Consider the following 17044-nt stretch of genomic DNA (forward strand, 5'->3'; position numbering starts at 1 on the left):
TTTCAAGTCAAGAAGAAATTCTGATTTTGAAGCAATACTACAAGCGGAGAAAGCTGTTACATTAAGACTGATGACACTGAAACAAATTCTACCTTTATCAGATACAGAACAGAGAGTTTTCTTTTGATTGGTATTGTTCCAATATGAGGAATAGTTTGGATTATCTCCTCATAAAAATTACATAGAACACCAAGAACACCACTTTAGGGGGGAAAATTGCAGCTGGGAGAGAACTGAAAGGAAACTTTGAATAAAAAATAGACCTGAGAATCTTACTTTAAAGAAGGGAAATACAGTTTCAGTGAGATGTATTGTAAGTTGCCATTTTCTGGAATAAACAAAAAAGCTTGTTCTGTTATAGTTCTGTTGAAAGTTGATTACTGTTTTGCTCTACATATTTGGAAGTAATGTATTTTAACACAGAAGACTCCTCAGGATGCTCCATGTTGTGATATCCCCTATCTTGGAGAAGTCCACAGTTTCACAAATTTTGCTTTCATTTTTCACTCCAGTCATTAAAATGGAAAGCACCTATGCAGATGCATGTGTGCACACACACACACACATTATCTGTCTCCCAGCCCCATATCAGATTGTACCCAATCTGAAAAAACGCAGCTATCTTATAAAAAATGCTACCTACGTTATACCTATGACTGTTCCTACTTCATCCTCTTTTTCTTGCAGTCCTAAGAGGATTGTAGCTGTTTTTCGTTTGAACAACCATCTAAGAGGTGAGCTGTGCTATTCAAACAGCAGGAAAAAAAATCACTCTTTGGTGCCAGACTGATTTGGAGATACAGCTAGTATATGATATTGCTAAACATCAACTTTTCCAAGTAAATGTAGCCTGACAAAGAAATAACTTGTACTGCAGAATTATTTGCTTTACCTTTCTGAAAATACATCTATTTGGCAGATTTTCACTTCATGAGTGTAAAAATGTGGAGAACAAACAAGCACTCATCCACTTGGTGCTTCATTTACCACAAACATATTTTTCTCCATCACAGGTTACCAAAAAGTGCCATGAAAACCTGTAGATAACATCAGCAATTCTTAGTACATAGAAACAAAGATTTTCAGATGTGATATTCTTTTTTTTTTCTTTTTTAAACTCTTCAGCATCCTTTGTATAACACTGGCCTTCAGTTTGAATATTTGATTTTGTGTTAATCTCCATGGGAACTTAAGTTCATGTATGTACCAGTTCCTACAAGGAAATACTCATCTGTTCAAAACAATACCTTGATTAGAGCCCAAGAGTAGAACTGAAAAATCTTTGACAGCTTTACTAGTAAGACATCCAAATTATTAGCCTTTGAGTATATGTTTTTTACTCTTGCAATGATTCCTTAGGACATCTGTGAGTGGTCCATTTAGTGTGTTTCCTGGCTAGATGATGATGTGATGGGCTGGTTGGGCTAACTTTCAGAGTTCCCATTTATCATGGGGTATTTTCTGTTTCAAGTTGGGGGTTTTTTTTGTTGTTGTTAAAGCCCTAATTCAGCTTACAGTGCAGTCTCACAAACAACTGTGTCAGCAGATGGGATAGAGCTCTGCAGCACGAGAAGAAAACAAACGAGCAGATGAAGGCCCTCCTTGTACAAGGACTGCCAGTGAAGCCAGCATATCACTGCTTCAGGAGCAGTACTGAAGACTCCAAAATCAGTACCTGCCAATGCAGACCAGCTGCCAATACCCACCTCCAGCAGGGTGAAATCTGCAAGCCAATGATGGACGCATGCCAATAATGGTCCCAGCCTGGAACAGGGATATTCAATGAGGACAGTCTTACAGACTTAAAGGATGTTTGGGCTGCTTCAGAGCGGTTAACTGCAACCTCTTAGGCAACCTCTTACACAGCTTTAATCTCGCTTGCTCAGATACTGGTGATGCTTAAGCAGCATCATGGACAGGATAGCACATTTAAAGCTCAGACTGACATGCGACTGGGTAATGAGAACTACAGAATCATGGAATCATTTAGGCTAGTCCAACCGCTAACTGAGCACTGCCAAGCCCACCATTAAACCATGTCCCTATGTGCCACATCTACGCATCCTTTAAATACCTCCAGGGATGATGACTCAGACACTTCTCTGAGCAGCCTGTCCCAATGCTTCACAACCCTTTCAGTGAAGAAATTTTTCCTAATATCCAATCTAAACCTCCCCTGCCACAAATTGAGACTATTTCCTTTCACCCTATTGCACTTGTTACTTAGGAAAAAAGACTGCTTGCTACCAAAAATGAACCTGAAGAATATAAAATGCTATGGGCATGCACTGACAGCTGTTTACAGTTTTGTGACAATTAGATTTTTTTTTTTTTTTGCATGTGTGTAAATGTAACGAGAGTGATAGCACTTTTTCCTTCTGGTGCACTTTTCAATACATTATGCTGCCAAAGCTCAAAGGCGTACAAGCTCAGAGCAGAAACAAGCATGAGGAGGAATCATAATGTGAAACAGCAAATGTTAACGTCTGAGTGAACTAACAAACTCCTGGTTATACCAACTGCCACAGCTGCCAGAGCACCACAAAAACCATAGGGTGTTTGCGGCGTTTTCTCCTCCCTGGAGAGCAGAGCTCTACATGCACTGCTGGCAAAGCCTTTCCCCCACAACGGATCTTCCTTGCGAGGCATGCCTTGTGCATCCCACCACAGCACCCATCACTGTTGCTGCACCAGCTGGGGCGGGGCTGGTCAGCCAAGCCAGTCCTCCATCGCTTTCAGGGGCTGTTTTCCTGTTTCTCACTGACCACACTCAAAAGAACTGGTCATTCGTAGTCTCAAAAGTTTTCCAACAAATTGTATGATTAAATTCCTTAAACACTGCTGCCCACTCCTAATCCCTTTTTGCCAAGATCCCTTTCAGGAAAAATTGCTGCACACCACGGTGCCTGATTTATATTTCATTTTGGAAACAGGAAGTAATGGGATTAAAGTTGGGGATTAAAACACTTACTCTTTACTGCATTTTTTTTTTTGCAGAATAGTTTCTTAGTTGCCATGGGCACTGCTCACTGACCCTTAGCCCCTGAATGCACTTCTTTTTGCATTAGTGGCATCTTTTAAATGGACTCCGTACAGAACAAATGAGGGAAAATATCCTCATGTTCAACTGCTCTCAGGGTGAGAAAATAGATTGGATTGAAAGGGAAGCCATTCTCTCCCTTTTGCAGTTTTAACAGTGAAATCTGAACTAAGAGTTTGAACAAGGCCAAGAGAAAACTGAAAGATGCAGAAGCAAAACGGGCTCATACTGTAGGATCTGACTGTTTTCTCCCCATGAGGCAGGTGTTCACAAACAGAGCAGTTTCTCCAGATTAATATACTCACATAATGGACAATGTCACTGGTAACTCACTTAGTGCCTGAATAACCTGCTGAAATACCAATGATGTAATGCTCTAACCCTCCTTGGCTCTCTCTTTCCTCATCAATTAAATGGGAAAAATGAAAAATAAGTGAATTTATTTCCTGTAAGAAACACATTGAGCATTGTGTTTCTAGAGTAATGAAAAAGCTTAGGTCAAATACTGAGAAATTAAAGGAAATTAAAGGAAAAACTGGAAATAAGTGTTGCAAAATTAAATAAACCAAAGATACTAGCTACATAAAATCACCAGACATTGTTTTCCATTCGTGTTCTCTACTAAATTTGGATGCTGGTGTAAAATTTGTTATTCCAAAATCTTAAAACAAACTGTTAGCTTCATTGATTGTGAGGTAAAATCAACATACAGTCGCAATAAAAAAGCCTGCTTCTACTGAAAAAAAATGTGAACAATGAACACTCATTTGCTAACATGACCCACAAAATACAAAATACAAAGACAATCTCTCAAAACTTCATAGAAAAATCCATGTTAGCCTGTAATGAAAACATTTGTATCTCTTATTTCCAGATAAATATTGTTCAGCAGAGGGATATCACATCTTTAAGCATTTTTTTTTCCATTTCTCTTAATGTTTTCATTGTGAGATGGACAGGTTTACATAAATTATACTTAAAAGGTCTCTAAGAGACAAGAGAAGAATTCTTAGAAAAGGCATAAAAAATGACCAGGCTTCAGAAGGATTCTAAGGTACCTCTAAAGATAGAGATTTTATATCCCCTTTTTGCTAGTATGGGAGTTGCACAGTGGCAGAAGAGCAGCATCTGCAAGATCATTATGAGCTGTGCAAGGTGGCCTCTGTAAAGCCCTCTCATGTCAGATGGGAACCCTGGTCAAGGTCAGCACAGGCCACCCTGCAAGACAATTCCAGGAATTGCTTTGGCCAGATGCTTCATACCCTTATTTCATTATTTCCAACACGCTCCACACCTAGTGTGGACTGCTTTGCTCTACTAGCTTCTACTAGAGTCCAACGTATGAGTGGATATGGCAGAGGTGTAATACAGCAGTGCAGTGTTGCACCTTTTTTCTTTATTGTAATCAGGAAAAGTATTCTGAAAACTTCCAGCCATTGCTATCTGATTGGTTTTTGAAAGAGCAATAAATGCAACATGGAAGAAATCATGCACAAATATCAGCAGGATTAGAGAGATGCTGATTGCCTGTCCTTTCTTCCTCCTCAGCACTGTAACACCTGAAAAAATCTCCTTCCAACCAGACATCACAGGAAGAAACCCCGGAAGAGTCTATCTTCATTGGGAGAACGTTTTGACAACTCCCCAAAAGCCACTGTTCAGCCATCATTTTAAACTGACCAATCTGTGTCAAAAAAGAAGACTATTAGGCAGAAATGAACCAAGCTCAGTCAAATGTCCCTTATATCCTGAGGTCTCACCAACCCCTTCAATCCTTAGTGACTTTGTAGATATACCATATACACTACAATTAAAAAAAAAAACAAAACACTCAGTGTAGACATCTTTCAAAAATGTCATAGAATCATAGAATGGTTTGAGTTGGAAGGGACCTTAAAGATCATCCCTCCTGCCCTGGGCAGGGACATCTGCTAGACCAGGTTGATCAAAGCTCCATCCAACCTGGCCTAGAACACTCCAGGGATGAAGCATACACAACTTCTCTGGGCAACCTGTTCCGGTGCCTCACCACCCTCATAGTAAAGACTTCCTAAGATCTAAGGTAAATCTACCCTCTTTTAGTTTAAAACTACTATCACTTGTCCTATCACTACATGCTCTTGTTAAAGTTCCTCTCCATCTTTCTTGTAGGCTCCCTTGAGGTACTGGAAGGCCGCTATAAGGTCTCCCCAGAGCCTTCTCTTCTCCGGGCTGAACAGCCCCAACTCTCTCAGCCTGTGCTCACAGGAGAGGTGCTGCAGCCCTCTGATCATCTTTGTGGCCCTCCTCTGGACTCACTCCAACTGGTCCACGTCCTTCTTACATTGGGGGCTCCAGAGCTGGACACAGTACTCCCGGTGGGGTCTCACAAGAGTGGAGTAGAGGGGCAGAATCACCTCCCTCAAATCGCTCATCATGCTTGTTTGAATGCAGCCCAGGATACAGCTGGCTTTAGCGGCTGAGCACGCTCATTGCCAGGCCATATTAAGCTTGTCCTTTGGACTTCCTTTCTCAAAGTTATACCTCCATGATATTTGCTTGCTGGCAGAGACTGTACAAAAAAAATCTGCCCTAGAAAAAGCCACAAAAATAGACACAACCACAATTGCTGTGTAGACTAGAAGTAAGTACAAATCAAATAATAAATAAGGAGCAAAATATAGTTAAGACTAAACACTACATGCTTTAGCTGATCTATGCTCCTCTGCATAGTATTGAAAAATCCAGTAGAAACCTAGAGGTATCACTTACTATGGCTAAGCATCTACTGAGGTGTTAAGCCAGCTGGTCAGCTGAAACTATGCATGGTTTCCTCAAGACCTATTTGAATGAGCCAAGATGATGCAGGTTTCTAGAAGACAGACAGCTTTCAGAGGCAATTTTCAGGGAAGCATTCAATATCTCAAATCTCGTCTCTATAAGGTATCTGATCCATAACAAGTTTACACAAAGAGATAAAAGACATGGTCTGGGCACTGTTAAAACTGCCAAAGAATCAAAGACTGATCAGCTGACAGATGGTATTATTTGGGATAAATTGTCTTTCAGTTCAAGGCCAAGACTAAGACTTTTACATTCCCTTTAGCTGGTCATGTTTATCTGAACTGCTCAAATTATCTTTTCTTTTTTTTTCCACAAAGGTGGAGCTAACCATTTGTATCCTTATCTATCACACTTTCTTTTAATTGAATGGAAACAATCTTTTAATTTTTTTAATTTTTTTTTTTTGGCAGGACACACTGGCTTGAAGAACTAGGACAACAGTTGTTCACTAGTATAATTATGGAATAAAATCAGAGCCATATCTAATAGCATAGCCACTGCTTTGTTCAGATTATAAGGTAGATGTTACTGAACTGATCTTGCCCTTCCCAAACAGCTGTATGAAATCAAAGCAATCTTTTTTTTTCAGTTTTTTTTAATTATCTCTTATCTGTTTGAAAATGCACTTTTTAAAAAGAGAAACTTTTTAAAAAGACATTAGACATTGCAGATGTTAATGATAAGATCTACACAAAGCTAGCAGAGGGTCCATGCCATTCACAGTGGGTCTTGCAATATAATATTTAACAGTGCATTTAATATTTTCATTAGATTTAGACATACAGATTTCTTCAGCACGACTCCTGTAGACATAGCAAATTGTTTTTGATGATATACTTGTATGAAAAAGATAATATTTCTATAATTGTACAAGGCTGAGGGCTAGCTCGCACAACAAATAGAGGTTCATGAAGAGCGCAATGGTTCTACATTGGTTTCAAATCACTGGATATGTAATAGTGCAGGCTCTGGATTTAGTTAATAGTATGTCGTGTAATTTCATTTTCACTAACTTCAATAAAAAGACTTACAAACTAAAAGAGCTACAGATTCATATTTCCACATACAGTATCATCAGTTCACAGATGAAAGAAATTTGCTGTTTATTGAAAACACAAAGTGTAACCAACTGAAAATAAGCTTACTTGTGTCAAGTAGTGACCTATTTTTTGACTAGTCAGAGACTCCACAGGATGACTCAAGGAACAAAGTGATTCAGCTCTGTTGAAGATACCAAAGCAAAGATCTCAACTGTTCTACAAATAAGAACTATAGGATCTAACAGGCATAATGATTTACCTTGACTTAATGTAGACAGTATTTCTACCATTAACCGCTGCTTCTAATATTAAAGGCTTGCAATTTTCAGAGCCAGTCTATACTCAGAATAAAAAGCATCAATGCATAAATGGTTTTTGGATTTTATGAAGTCAGAAAATAGTGTTAGTGTTTTGTAGGAAGAATAAATAATATGAAGACTAGCTTCAATGCCTCACTCATCCTTCTGTTTTCCTAACCTTTTCTTCTGATTTTCTGTAGTTCTACAAAGCAAGCCAAGTAACTATATTGCTTTTACTGGGTATGCGAAAGAAGAAATGAAATAGCAATTTCAACCCCTGCATTTTTCTTCTTTGTCCTTTCCTTTCAAAAATCCTGCATGCTTACCATTGATTCTGAGAAACAATCAGTATAGGCTATTATAGCCCAAATTCATAGAAAAGTTCTTCAGGAAGTGACTCAGCTAAAAACTGGATTTCTGTCATTTTTAGAGTTTCTCAAAAAGAGAAAAAACCCCACTCACTTCTCTTTCTGGCCCCAGACTGCCTTGAAAATACATGGAAGACTGAAAAAGCTGAACAATTGTTAGGTAATTATTGATGTGAAGTGAAAAGAAAAGGTAAATGGTTCACGAGATCTTAAATTAGCATGAAGTCCAAGCTAGATAAAGATTAGCAAACACACGTGAAATGTTTAAATGGCATTTGCCTGTATGTACCAATACACTTTCTAAACGAACAATTTAGCTGGATTCTGTATATGGAAAAAAAATGAAGGAAAGAAACAGAGTGAAAGATGAGAGAATATAGGAATATCCGGGGTGGAAAAAAGCACTGGGACTTACCACAGCATAGGCACCTCAGTCACATACAGTTGTTCAGTTTGGGTTACATATCCCTAAGACTCAAAGCTACGAAGACTGAATAAGAAAGAAAACTGAAAGAGCAAAGGATTATAAAAATGGAATGAGAGAAGGAAAAAAAGCAGGAAGGCTAGGTAGCTGGCATTTCAGGAGAAAGAGTGAGAAACTGCAAATAAGCAGTACAGAACAACCATGCTTTTCCCTAATCTGTTTAGCTTGATGCTGCCCTCTATCCTGATGCATCATCTTCACTGATATCCCTTGCAAATCTCACGTTTATTTTTTAACCCTGTCTCATTACTCACAGAAATACCCAGTTCCCTTTGAATCCCACACGGCTCATAGCTGTGGTAACAAGCTCATTGTGGTAACAAGCACCATATGGTAACTGTTCAACTGACAAAAAAATCTTTTAACTTTGTTTGCCTTTCAAAGTTGAAAGGAGGAGATGACTAAGAAAAGGACAAGTTTTAAAAGAAAGGGGCATGTTGTGCATTAGCATTCCTCTCAGCATCATTTTATGCTCTCCTTTTGGGTGCTGCCTAGTTTTGTGTCAATGACTTCCTTGCATAGAAGGAGCTCCATCCATCTTCCTCAAGTGGAAATTAAATCCAGGCACAGTCAGCAATTTTTACTTTTAAAAATAAGATAGAAAGTACCGGTTTTTGTCTCATCAAAATATTTTAAATGTAGAGACTGAATATTATGATGTATAGAGATTATACCTAAAATGTTTTACTAGACATTTTCAGCATCTTTTCCCAGGTGTTTGCATGGTATTTGCGTACATGTTTGCCCTCATGTTTATGAAGAATTTTACACATTACACAAAGATGATTAAAGTAGGCATGGCTCTTTTTACACTTCTACTTTCCTTTGAAAAGTAAATGGAAGTTTATTGTACTATCCACTAAATTGCTTGCATTAAATATATTTGTGCTGGGATCTTCTTGGTCCATAGGATTTCACGTCACTATGTGGAGAGGTTCCCAGTAAAATGCATTTGGTCGATGGCCAGAGGCAGGGGATTGGGAGGAGAAGGGGAACAGTGGCTGTCTTACAAGATTTGCAGAAAAGGCATTTTTGCCTAACATAGTAAGCCATAAACATATATCAACAAAAGTTGCTTAAAGTAAGTCAGAGACAGACATCTATCTATATCACATTGCATAATCTAGCCCCATCTTAGAGGGCCAAGGAAAGGGTCAAAGCTTTAAGACAGATATAGAAAATCGAGGCTGAAGACTCAATGTAATGTTTAGCACAGCTAGTAGCTGATTCACCTGTTACGAATGTACTTCATCCTGCTACTTTAAGTTCATGCAACAACAAAGACACATTTGCAGGTACAGTCTTGGAGAGCCAGCAACTTAAGACACTACAATAATGTCACTTGGTGTGTAGGGGGAAGTTAAAAGGAGGATTAAAAGCAGTCAGGCATGATATATTAAATGAACCCGTGACTAACGGGGTGTGACAGCAAAGGGCTTAATTCTTTTCAACAGAATAGATCCCTAGGGCTGGAAGTATTACTCCACTGTGTCTTTATCACCTTGGAATTTTTATGGTTATTTTTGATGAATTCACATTTTTGTAAAGACTTTTTTTGACATCAAGCCAATTTTCACTTTTAATTAAAGCCATAAATAACCTTAATTCTTCACTAAAAGGTTTATTGTTTCTTATTTTTTTTATTATTATTACTGCCAGGAAATATTTCAAATACCAAAGTACAATGTTAGTTAGCAATTGTAAGTTCTCAAAGGTCCAGTAACTATGCTGTGTCTTGTAAACATTATACATGGCAAACTTTATCCATGCTTTAAGCGTCTGGCTTGCTAGATGTCACAAATTTTCTTTTCTTTTTTGTGGAGCTTTGGCTTATTTCCGCTTCCATAGATCAATATATCTCAGGTGACCAATGAGCATAAATAAATCCCTATCAAATCGAGATGAAAAAATAAGCAATTTTAAGTCTAGAATGTGCCCAAAGAGAGTCAAGCAAGGAGTAAAAAGGGCCAGGTTTAAACTGCTTGGCACAAAAGAGGAATGGAAAATGAGCAAAATCAAATAGTGAATCAAATGCAGAAAGAAAAATCCCATATAGTATTGCAATCTGACAAAATAAGAGAGAGGATATAATAAATTATTTCACTTTCAATGACAGTAATGTTATAGTGCAGTTTAATGCCTGTATTTAAGTCCATTACACCAGTTTCAGTTGAGGCAGCACACACAAATTTCTCAGAACGCAACGTCTTGATTGGCATCTACTTTTCATGCTTGCAAAAGACAGTGTCTGGGTGGCTATGCTGCCTTCCTGTGACAGCCAGGACAGGGCTTACAGATCTCCTTCAGCAGTCCTGCCCGTGGGCTGCATGCTTACAGCAAGGGAGCCAAAGCACTACTTATTAAGGTGAAAATGAATGCTCAGTTAACTTCGTCTCTGATGCAGGAGTGGGCACTCAGAAGTTTAAAGGAAATTCCTCAAGAATACTACAGGCCTGAATCAAAACCTACTCTTCGAATTTATATACTGCAGCTTTAAAGACTGTCACTTAGTGCTTCCAATGCTGTACGAAGCATTTTTTTTCTAATGTCTATGAATGGTTGTGTATTTAATTTTAAAAATTCTAAACTGTAACTTGTTTTACACAGGACTGACATCTCAAAGGTTTATCTATTCCTATGCCAGTTCATGCATGTTCCCCTTTTATCAGGACCAGTTTCCTTTAAAATGAAAGCTTAGATTTTTATCCTCAATGATACAAACAATCTGATGAAATAGTGCCAGTGATTAACAGGAGATATAATTAAAAATGTTCAGAAAAAAAATCATTCCCTTAGGTCCCAACTCAGCTCTTCAAAGATGTGCTTATACATTTAAACAACTGTTGACTCATGGACTTGACAACCACAGGGAACTGGCATTGTGAAATGTCTTGGTATTTGGAAGTGTCTAGCATATGGAAATATAATTTAGAGTTTAATCTCACATACTGTCCATCTGTCCTCAAAATATATCCATTCATCTGAGACTGGCCATGTAAATTGGGTTTTGTATCACTATGTATTTACCAAGCAGTAGAACTTTAAAACAAAAAAATTCTCTTTTCAAAAATTATTTCTGATTTGCCTCATTATGTATGTTTAGCAATTAATCATCACATCAGAAAATAAAAAGCATTAAAGCAGGCAGCCTCATTAAGTCAAAAATGAAATTACCATCTATATAAGAACCGTATCTATTATTTCCCATTAAAGGTTTTTCTAATCAGCAGTCTGAAATCAGCACAGGTAGTGGAAGATGCATTGAAACATCTAATATTAGAACACTGACTTCTCCACACAAGCTTTACACCACTCAACACAGTAGAAAATTTACCTTTTTCCTGACTTGTTGGTCTTTGGAAGAATGGGCTTTCACATGCTTTCTCAGGGAACTTGGGTCTGTGTATCGTTTAGTACATCCTGGAATCTGACATGCATAAGGTTTCTAAGTCAAAAAGAAAAAGGATAAAGAAGCTGTTACATCACAGATTATTTTAAATCAAGAGAATCCCTTTTGAGCCTTGGATGCTGCAAATCACATTACTACAGAACACAAATGTTCATTACTACAAGCAGAATGCTCAGTAATTTATTAGAAAGGGAAAGGCGGAAAGTAAGGCTCATAAAGAAGACAAATCAAGGGAAAGATTTCATTATGGCACCTTTCACTGTTACCTTTTTTTTTTTTTTTTTGTAATCAGTACAATGAATATTGCTAGTTATACTCACAATTCTTCCACCCTCAGAGCAATCTTTGACTTAATCAGAAATTACATTCAGGCAAAGAAACTGCAGTAAAGGCCCAGATAGACTGTTTAGGATTATAGAAGAATCTGCTTCAGAAAAAGAGAACAAGGAAAAGTGTTAGTTTTCTACATTACAAAGAGAGCAAGCAAAAACTAAAGCAAGCATTGAACACTAAAGTTTGAAAAATATTACACACAAAAATACAGATATTAATGTGAAGTACAAGACAAACTTCTTCAGCTCATGATTTCTAATAACACGTCTTTTTAGGAAAATACCAGTCCTCTAATACCTTTACAGTTTCCTTAAAAGAAAGCCCAATAAACCTACTCACCAAATAAATACAAATCTCTATAAATATATCCCTCTGCCTTTTCTAACCTGTCTGTCTTCCCTGGTCCACAATACAGAGTATTAAATGTACATTAGGTCCAGTTGTTTCCTGAAATAAGCTGTTTTACAATTTAGCTATTTACATTTCACAAAGCATTTCCAAAAAACATCTTGTACAAATTATTAACTTACCAGCCATACTGTCAGCTATTCAAACTGGATAATTTAAGTTTTATGACAGCCATTTAATTCAAATGGCATTGTTCTCATTTCCTTTCTGGACTTCTGCCCTTTGAAAACTGCTTGTCTCTGACAAAACACAATCTTTTGTTATGAAACAAAAATTTAAAAACAAATCTTAGCTGTGACTCAAATTGACAAGCAACAATTTGTTGGCATGAAAATGTTTAGATTTACAAAACTATTCTTCCTCTCTTGACTTTCTGGTACATGCCCCAGCCTTAAGTTTAACTGAATTTTTGTCAGAGAAGAGCAGTTATTACTGCAGATGGCTTCTGTGTCTTCAGGCTCCCTAAAGATTACCTAAGTGGGAGAAAGTTACTGCCTCTACCTGCAGCAAAGCCCATGGAGCTGTGGCCTTTTTTATCAGCTAGTCTGGCCCATCTCGAGCCATGCTTATGTTACTGGGTCACTTCTGAAACAGCTTAATCGGCCTCATCAGACACTTCTCCCTCTCGTTTCTGAGGTTAGAGGCTAGCTGCTGCCACCAAGCTGGAGAGAAGGAGCACACGGTCTAATGTACAGGGGACTGCAGTGGGACTTCTGCTTCCTTACAGTGTCCAAGTGTGTCCTCTGGTGCTTGGCGCGGTCGCTGGAGTTGCTGAATGCTTTCTGGCAGCCAGGGTGCTGACAAAGGTACGGCTTTTCACCCGTATGGCTCCTTAAGTGAATCTTGAGATTTTCTAGTCTGGAAAAGGCTTTCTTGCAACCCTCAAACTAGAAAAGAGAAATAAATTATTTGAAAGGACAGCACACACAGCAAACTGCAACAGCAAACACTGAGCAAGAGGGTGAAACGGCTTGCAGAGACCTCCAGCTTGCTCTGGCTGGACGCCTCTCCAGAGCTGAGGAAAGCCTGGCTTCTCACCATGGGCCTGAACCATTTAGAACATAAGAATGTATTTATCCTCCCTGCACATGGCTGAATCAGGAAACTATGCCCTACTCGCATTTTACAGGTGGGACAGTAAGACCCAAAGAGGCAGTCAGCTCAGAGCACCCCTCAGCCCATCTGGGAAACGCAGCCCCAGCCAATTCTCCCAACAGTACACAGGAAGCAGAACAGTCACTGTGGGGTTCCTGAGTCCTGTGCTCACTACCCTCGTCTCAACTCAGGGCTCACTTTGACATCAGCAACTAAGCCGAATGCAGGCACACCTCGGTGCCAACCCAACCTACAGAGCAACAACAAAACCATGCAGGGAAATGTCAGTCTGCTCTGCCCTTCATGTAAAAAGTAAAATGATTTTTGAAATATTTATTTACCTTTCTGCCATAAGTATTAGGTACTAAAAATAATGCAAGCCCATCAAAATAGGATTTAATCCCTACAGGTAACCAAGAATCAGGCGGCATGGTATTTCTGAGAGAGTTGGGGCTGTTCAGCCTGGAGAAGAGGAGGCTCCGGGGAGACCTGATAGCGGTCTTCCAATACCTCAAGGGGGCCTACAGGAAAGATGGGGAGAAGCTGTTCAGTAGGGCCTGTTGTGATAGAACAAGGGGTAATGGGTTTAAATTAGAAGGAGGTAGGTTTAGATTAGATATTAGAAAAAAATTTTTTACAATGAGAGTTGTAGAGCACTGGAACAGGTTGCCCAGAGAGGTGGTGGATGCCCCATCCCTGGAATCGTTCAAGGCCAGGCTGGATGAGGCTCTGAGCAACCTGATCTAGTCAGGGATGTCCCTGCTTCTTGCAGGGGGGTTGGACTAGATGACCGTTGAAGGTCCCTTCCAACTCTAACTATTCTATGATTCTATGATTCTATGATTCTACACCTCATCTACTACTGCATCTGCAGAGAAACCTGTTCATAATGAGCAGAAAATAAGCTCTTCATCTGTCATGTTCCCATAGTGTGCCTTATCCTAAGGGAAACTAAAAGCCATCAGTTATATTTTGTACCAGCATTCTAATGTACATTTGATTTAAATTAGATCTTAATAGTTATGAATATTAGTCAGAAGTACAGGTTTTTTACATTCTATCAGTCAATATCAATTAATCTCCTCAGTTTCAGTGGCTGCATATTCCACTGTGTAACACTGAAGGATCTGCTGCATAACATGCTGGTTTGCAGCTCTACTATACTTGCAAAAATAATAACGCATTAATAGAGATGTCAAACATTTTTAATGCTAACAGAAAATTTTCCACTCTTTCTTTTATTATTTATTTTACTCGTTTGAAAAGAAATTGGTCATTTTTCACTGATGTTAGAATAAGACAAATAAATTTTATAATATATTATTCAGTGCATGTTTGTTTACAACAGCAAAGCTAGGAAAACAGTGACATAATTCTGATCATAATTAACATGCCTTTCTTACACATCTGTAAGAATCTCAAAAAAGAGAAAAAAACAGGATATAAATTTTTAATCACTTAATGTTAAGCACTTCAGTTTTTTGATTAATGCAAGAGATAGTTACAACTTCAAAGAATAAAGTGCAAGGAGAAAATTAAAAAAAAAATAAAGTTTCAGCCTCCCAAAACAAACTAGGGGGCTGAATTTCTGTGCAGCACCTCCTAACAGCTTTTATTTAATTATAGCAACAGAAGGAAATATAGTCTGAATGTTGTCCAGGAAAACACAGTATATAGGAGAAAACACACATTACCTATGAAATAAATAGTAATATTAAAATTAAACTTAAGAAATTAAACCTTGAGAAAGAGGGTGAAGTACTCCCCGCTATATCATAACTGCAATTTTTTTATTTCACACACATAATTTCAGAAAATTTGTCAACCCATTAAGCTTTTTATTTATATCTCAACCCTTTATCCAACACAAACCTACAGTGCTTTTCAGATTATCCAATTTTGTTCAATAAACATTAATTTATTCTTATACGTAAAGTGTTGCCTCTATGTTTATGAAGGTTTAATATGCAAGCAAAACATTGTTGCAAATGTAAAAACATTTTTAATTTTAGGGAACTATTATTAGAAAATATTTCAGGATAAATAATAAAAAAATGTAGACAAGTATCTCTTACAATTGCCTGGATAGAAATAGCACTTTTTTAAAGGAAAAAGTAAAGATTGGAGAAAGCATAGAAAACATGAGAGCTAAAAGACTGGTATAATAAATGGCCTTCAAAAAGCAAATTATTTCAAGAACAGCTATGTTAAAATAACAAAGAAACCTACTCATTAGCCCAACTTATGTAGACAAGTTGTTATTTCTTATTAAATTAATAAAAGAACAACTATCCATTCTAATAACTAACTAAGTTCTATGTAAGTATGAAATAAATTGTAGCATCTCAAGCAACCTGCCATTTCATAGAGTAAAATTCAGCCCAGTGGAAAAGTTCTAAAAGCAGGCCCTCTTATTTATTTCACAAGTTTTTAAACTTTGAATCTGCAAGCATACAGACAGAACTAAACCTGTGTAAATAACTGCTTATATGATTGTAAAATTAGTGTTGAATTTAAGTGGGCAAAACTGTTTAACTAAGGTTTTTGAAACCTTGGGAATCTCTGATGCTTAAGATAAAAGGAATGAAAAGATATTACTTCCAACCACACAGAATATACATTCTTTCTTGACAACCACATTGCAATAAAAGTGTTTCAGAGAAGACATGATTACCTATGGGGGAAAATGTCAGGTAGATGGTAGTTGTATTTTGAAATGGACCTCTTCGTAGTTTCTAAGTCATTAACTGTGGTAGAAAAGGAGGATGTAACACCTTTATTACAATTAGTCACTTAAGCATATGGCATGCATTTGGCATTCTGAAACTGATTAACGCTCCTAAACATACTCCTGATTAAATTAGCTTTTTTGGAAGTATTATGTGGAATTAATTGTGTAATGTTTTCCTAAACTGCAACACAGAAATCATAGTTACTGAATTTTTATTTTTACTCTTGTGTGCAAATTGAAACCGTTAAGTGGCTCATACAATTTCCTCTGTGTACCTCATAAACTTGGCAGTTCTTTTTAAAAAATATTCATTGGAATGTCCACATCCAAGTTTACTTTATCTTTTTATAAGGATAATTGTCAAAAGCAAGAAACAACATATTTACAGTGAAAGGTAAATCATGTTAATAAAAAGCAAAAGTAGTGCTATGACTTTAAACCACTCGTGTTCTCATGAGTTTGCTGTTCATGTTTGTATACACAGAGATGGTGTTCAGTGCATCAGGCAACCATTTGGTGAAATTATAATATAACCACATAGATTTATACAAAATAACCTGTGCAGCATGCAAAGCCCTGCTGGATGCAACATGTACTTCTGAGCTCTGTCTGGAATTAAGCAGCAACCTTCATTATTAAATACATTTAGACCCTTTCACCTAAGCAAGAGCATGGTAATACCTGTGTAAATACTTTAACGTTAGTAGTAGATATTCAGTGGCCAAGTGTTTAAGAAATTAGTAAGTTTTCACTGTAAAAGGAATTGCTCTGATTACCTCAGTTGATCACCAGTGTAACAAAGACTGAAGACTTCGGTCTGCAAGCAACATCTGTCTGAGATCTGATCCATTCACAGAAAAGTACCTAGTCTTGATTTGAGAAGTCAATGACACATGGCCTGGTTTCCTCTTAATCCAACTATCCCCTAATATAAGCTGGCATTAAAAATCTTCACTTTTTCCTATCTGAATTTGTTTTGCTTCAGCATCCAAACTGTATTATTTTTGGTCTTTT

General features: G+C 37.6%; 1 protein-coding gene across 2 annotated transcripts in view; it reads right to left on the minus strand.

Annotated features, from left to right (window-relative positions):
- The window catches only part of GLIS3 (GLIS family zinc finger 3), a 171695-nt gene that overhangs the window by 37674 nt on the left and 116977 nt on the right, over positions 1–17044 (minus strand). For both annotated transcript variants that reach the window (XM_086769925.1, XM_086769926.1), the window contains exons 4-5: positions 12930–13091; positions 11389–11499 (exon numbers count right to left, since the gene is read on the minus strand). In XM_086769925.1, the coding sequence (XP_086626051.1) occupies positions 11389–11499; positions 12930–13091 (273 nt within the window). The remainder of the gene's footprint in view (positions 1–11388; positions 11500–12929; positions 13092–17044) is intronic.

This window comes from Chlamydotis macqueenii, chromosome Z (assembly GCF_036417535.1).
Source record: "Chlamydotis macqueenii isolate bChlMac1 chromosome Z, bChlMac1.mat, whole genome shotgun sequence".
Taxonomy (NCBI): Eukaryota; Metazoa; Chordata; class Aves; order Otidiformes; family Otididae; genus Chlamydotis; species Chlamydotis macqueenii.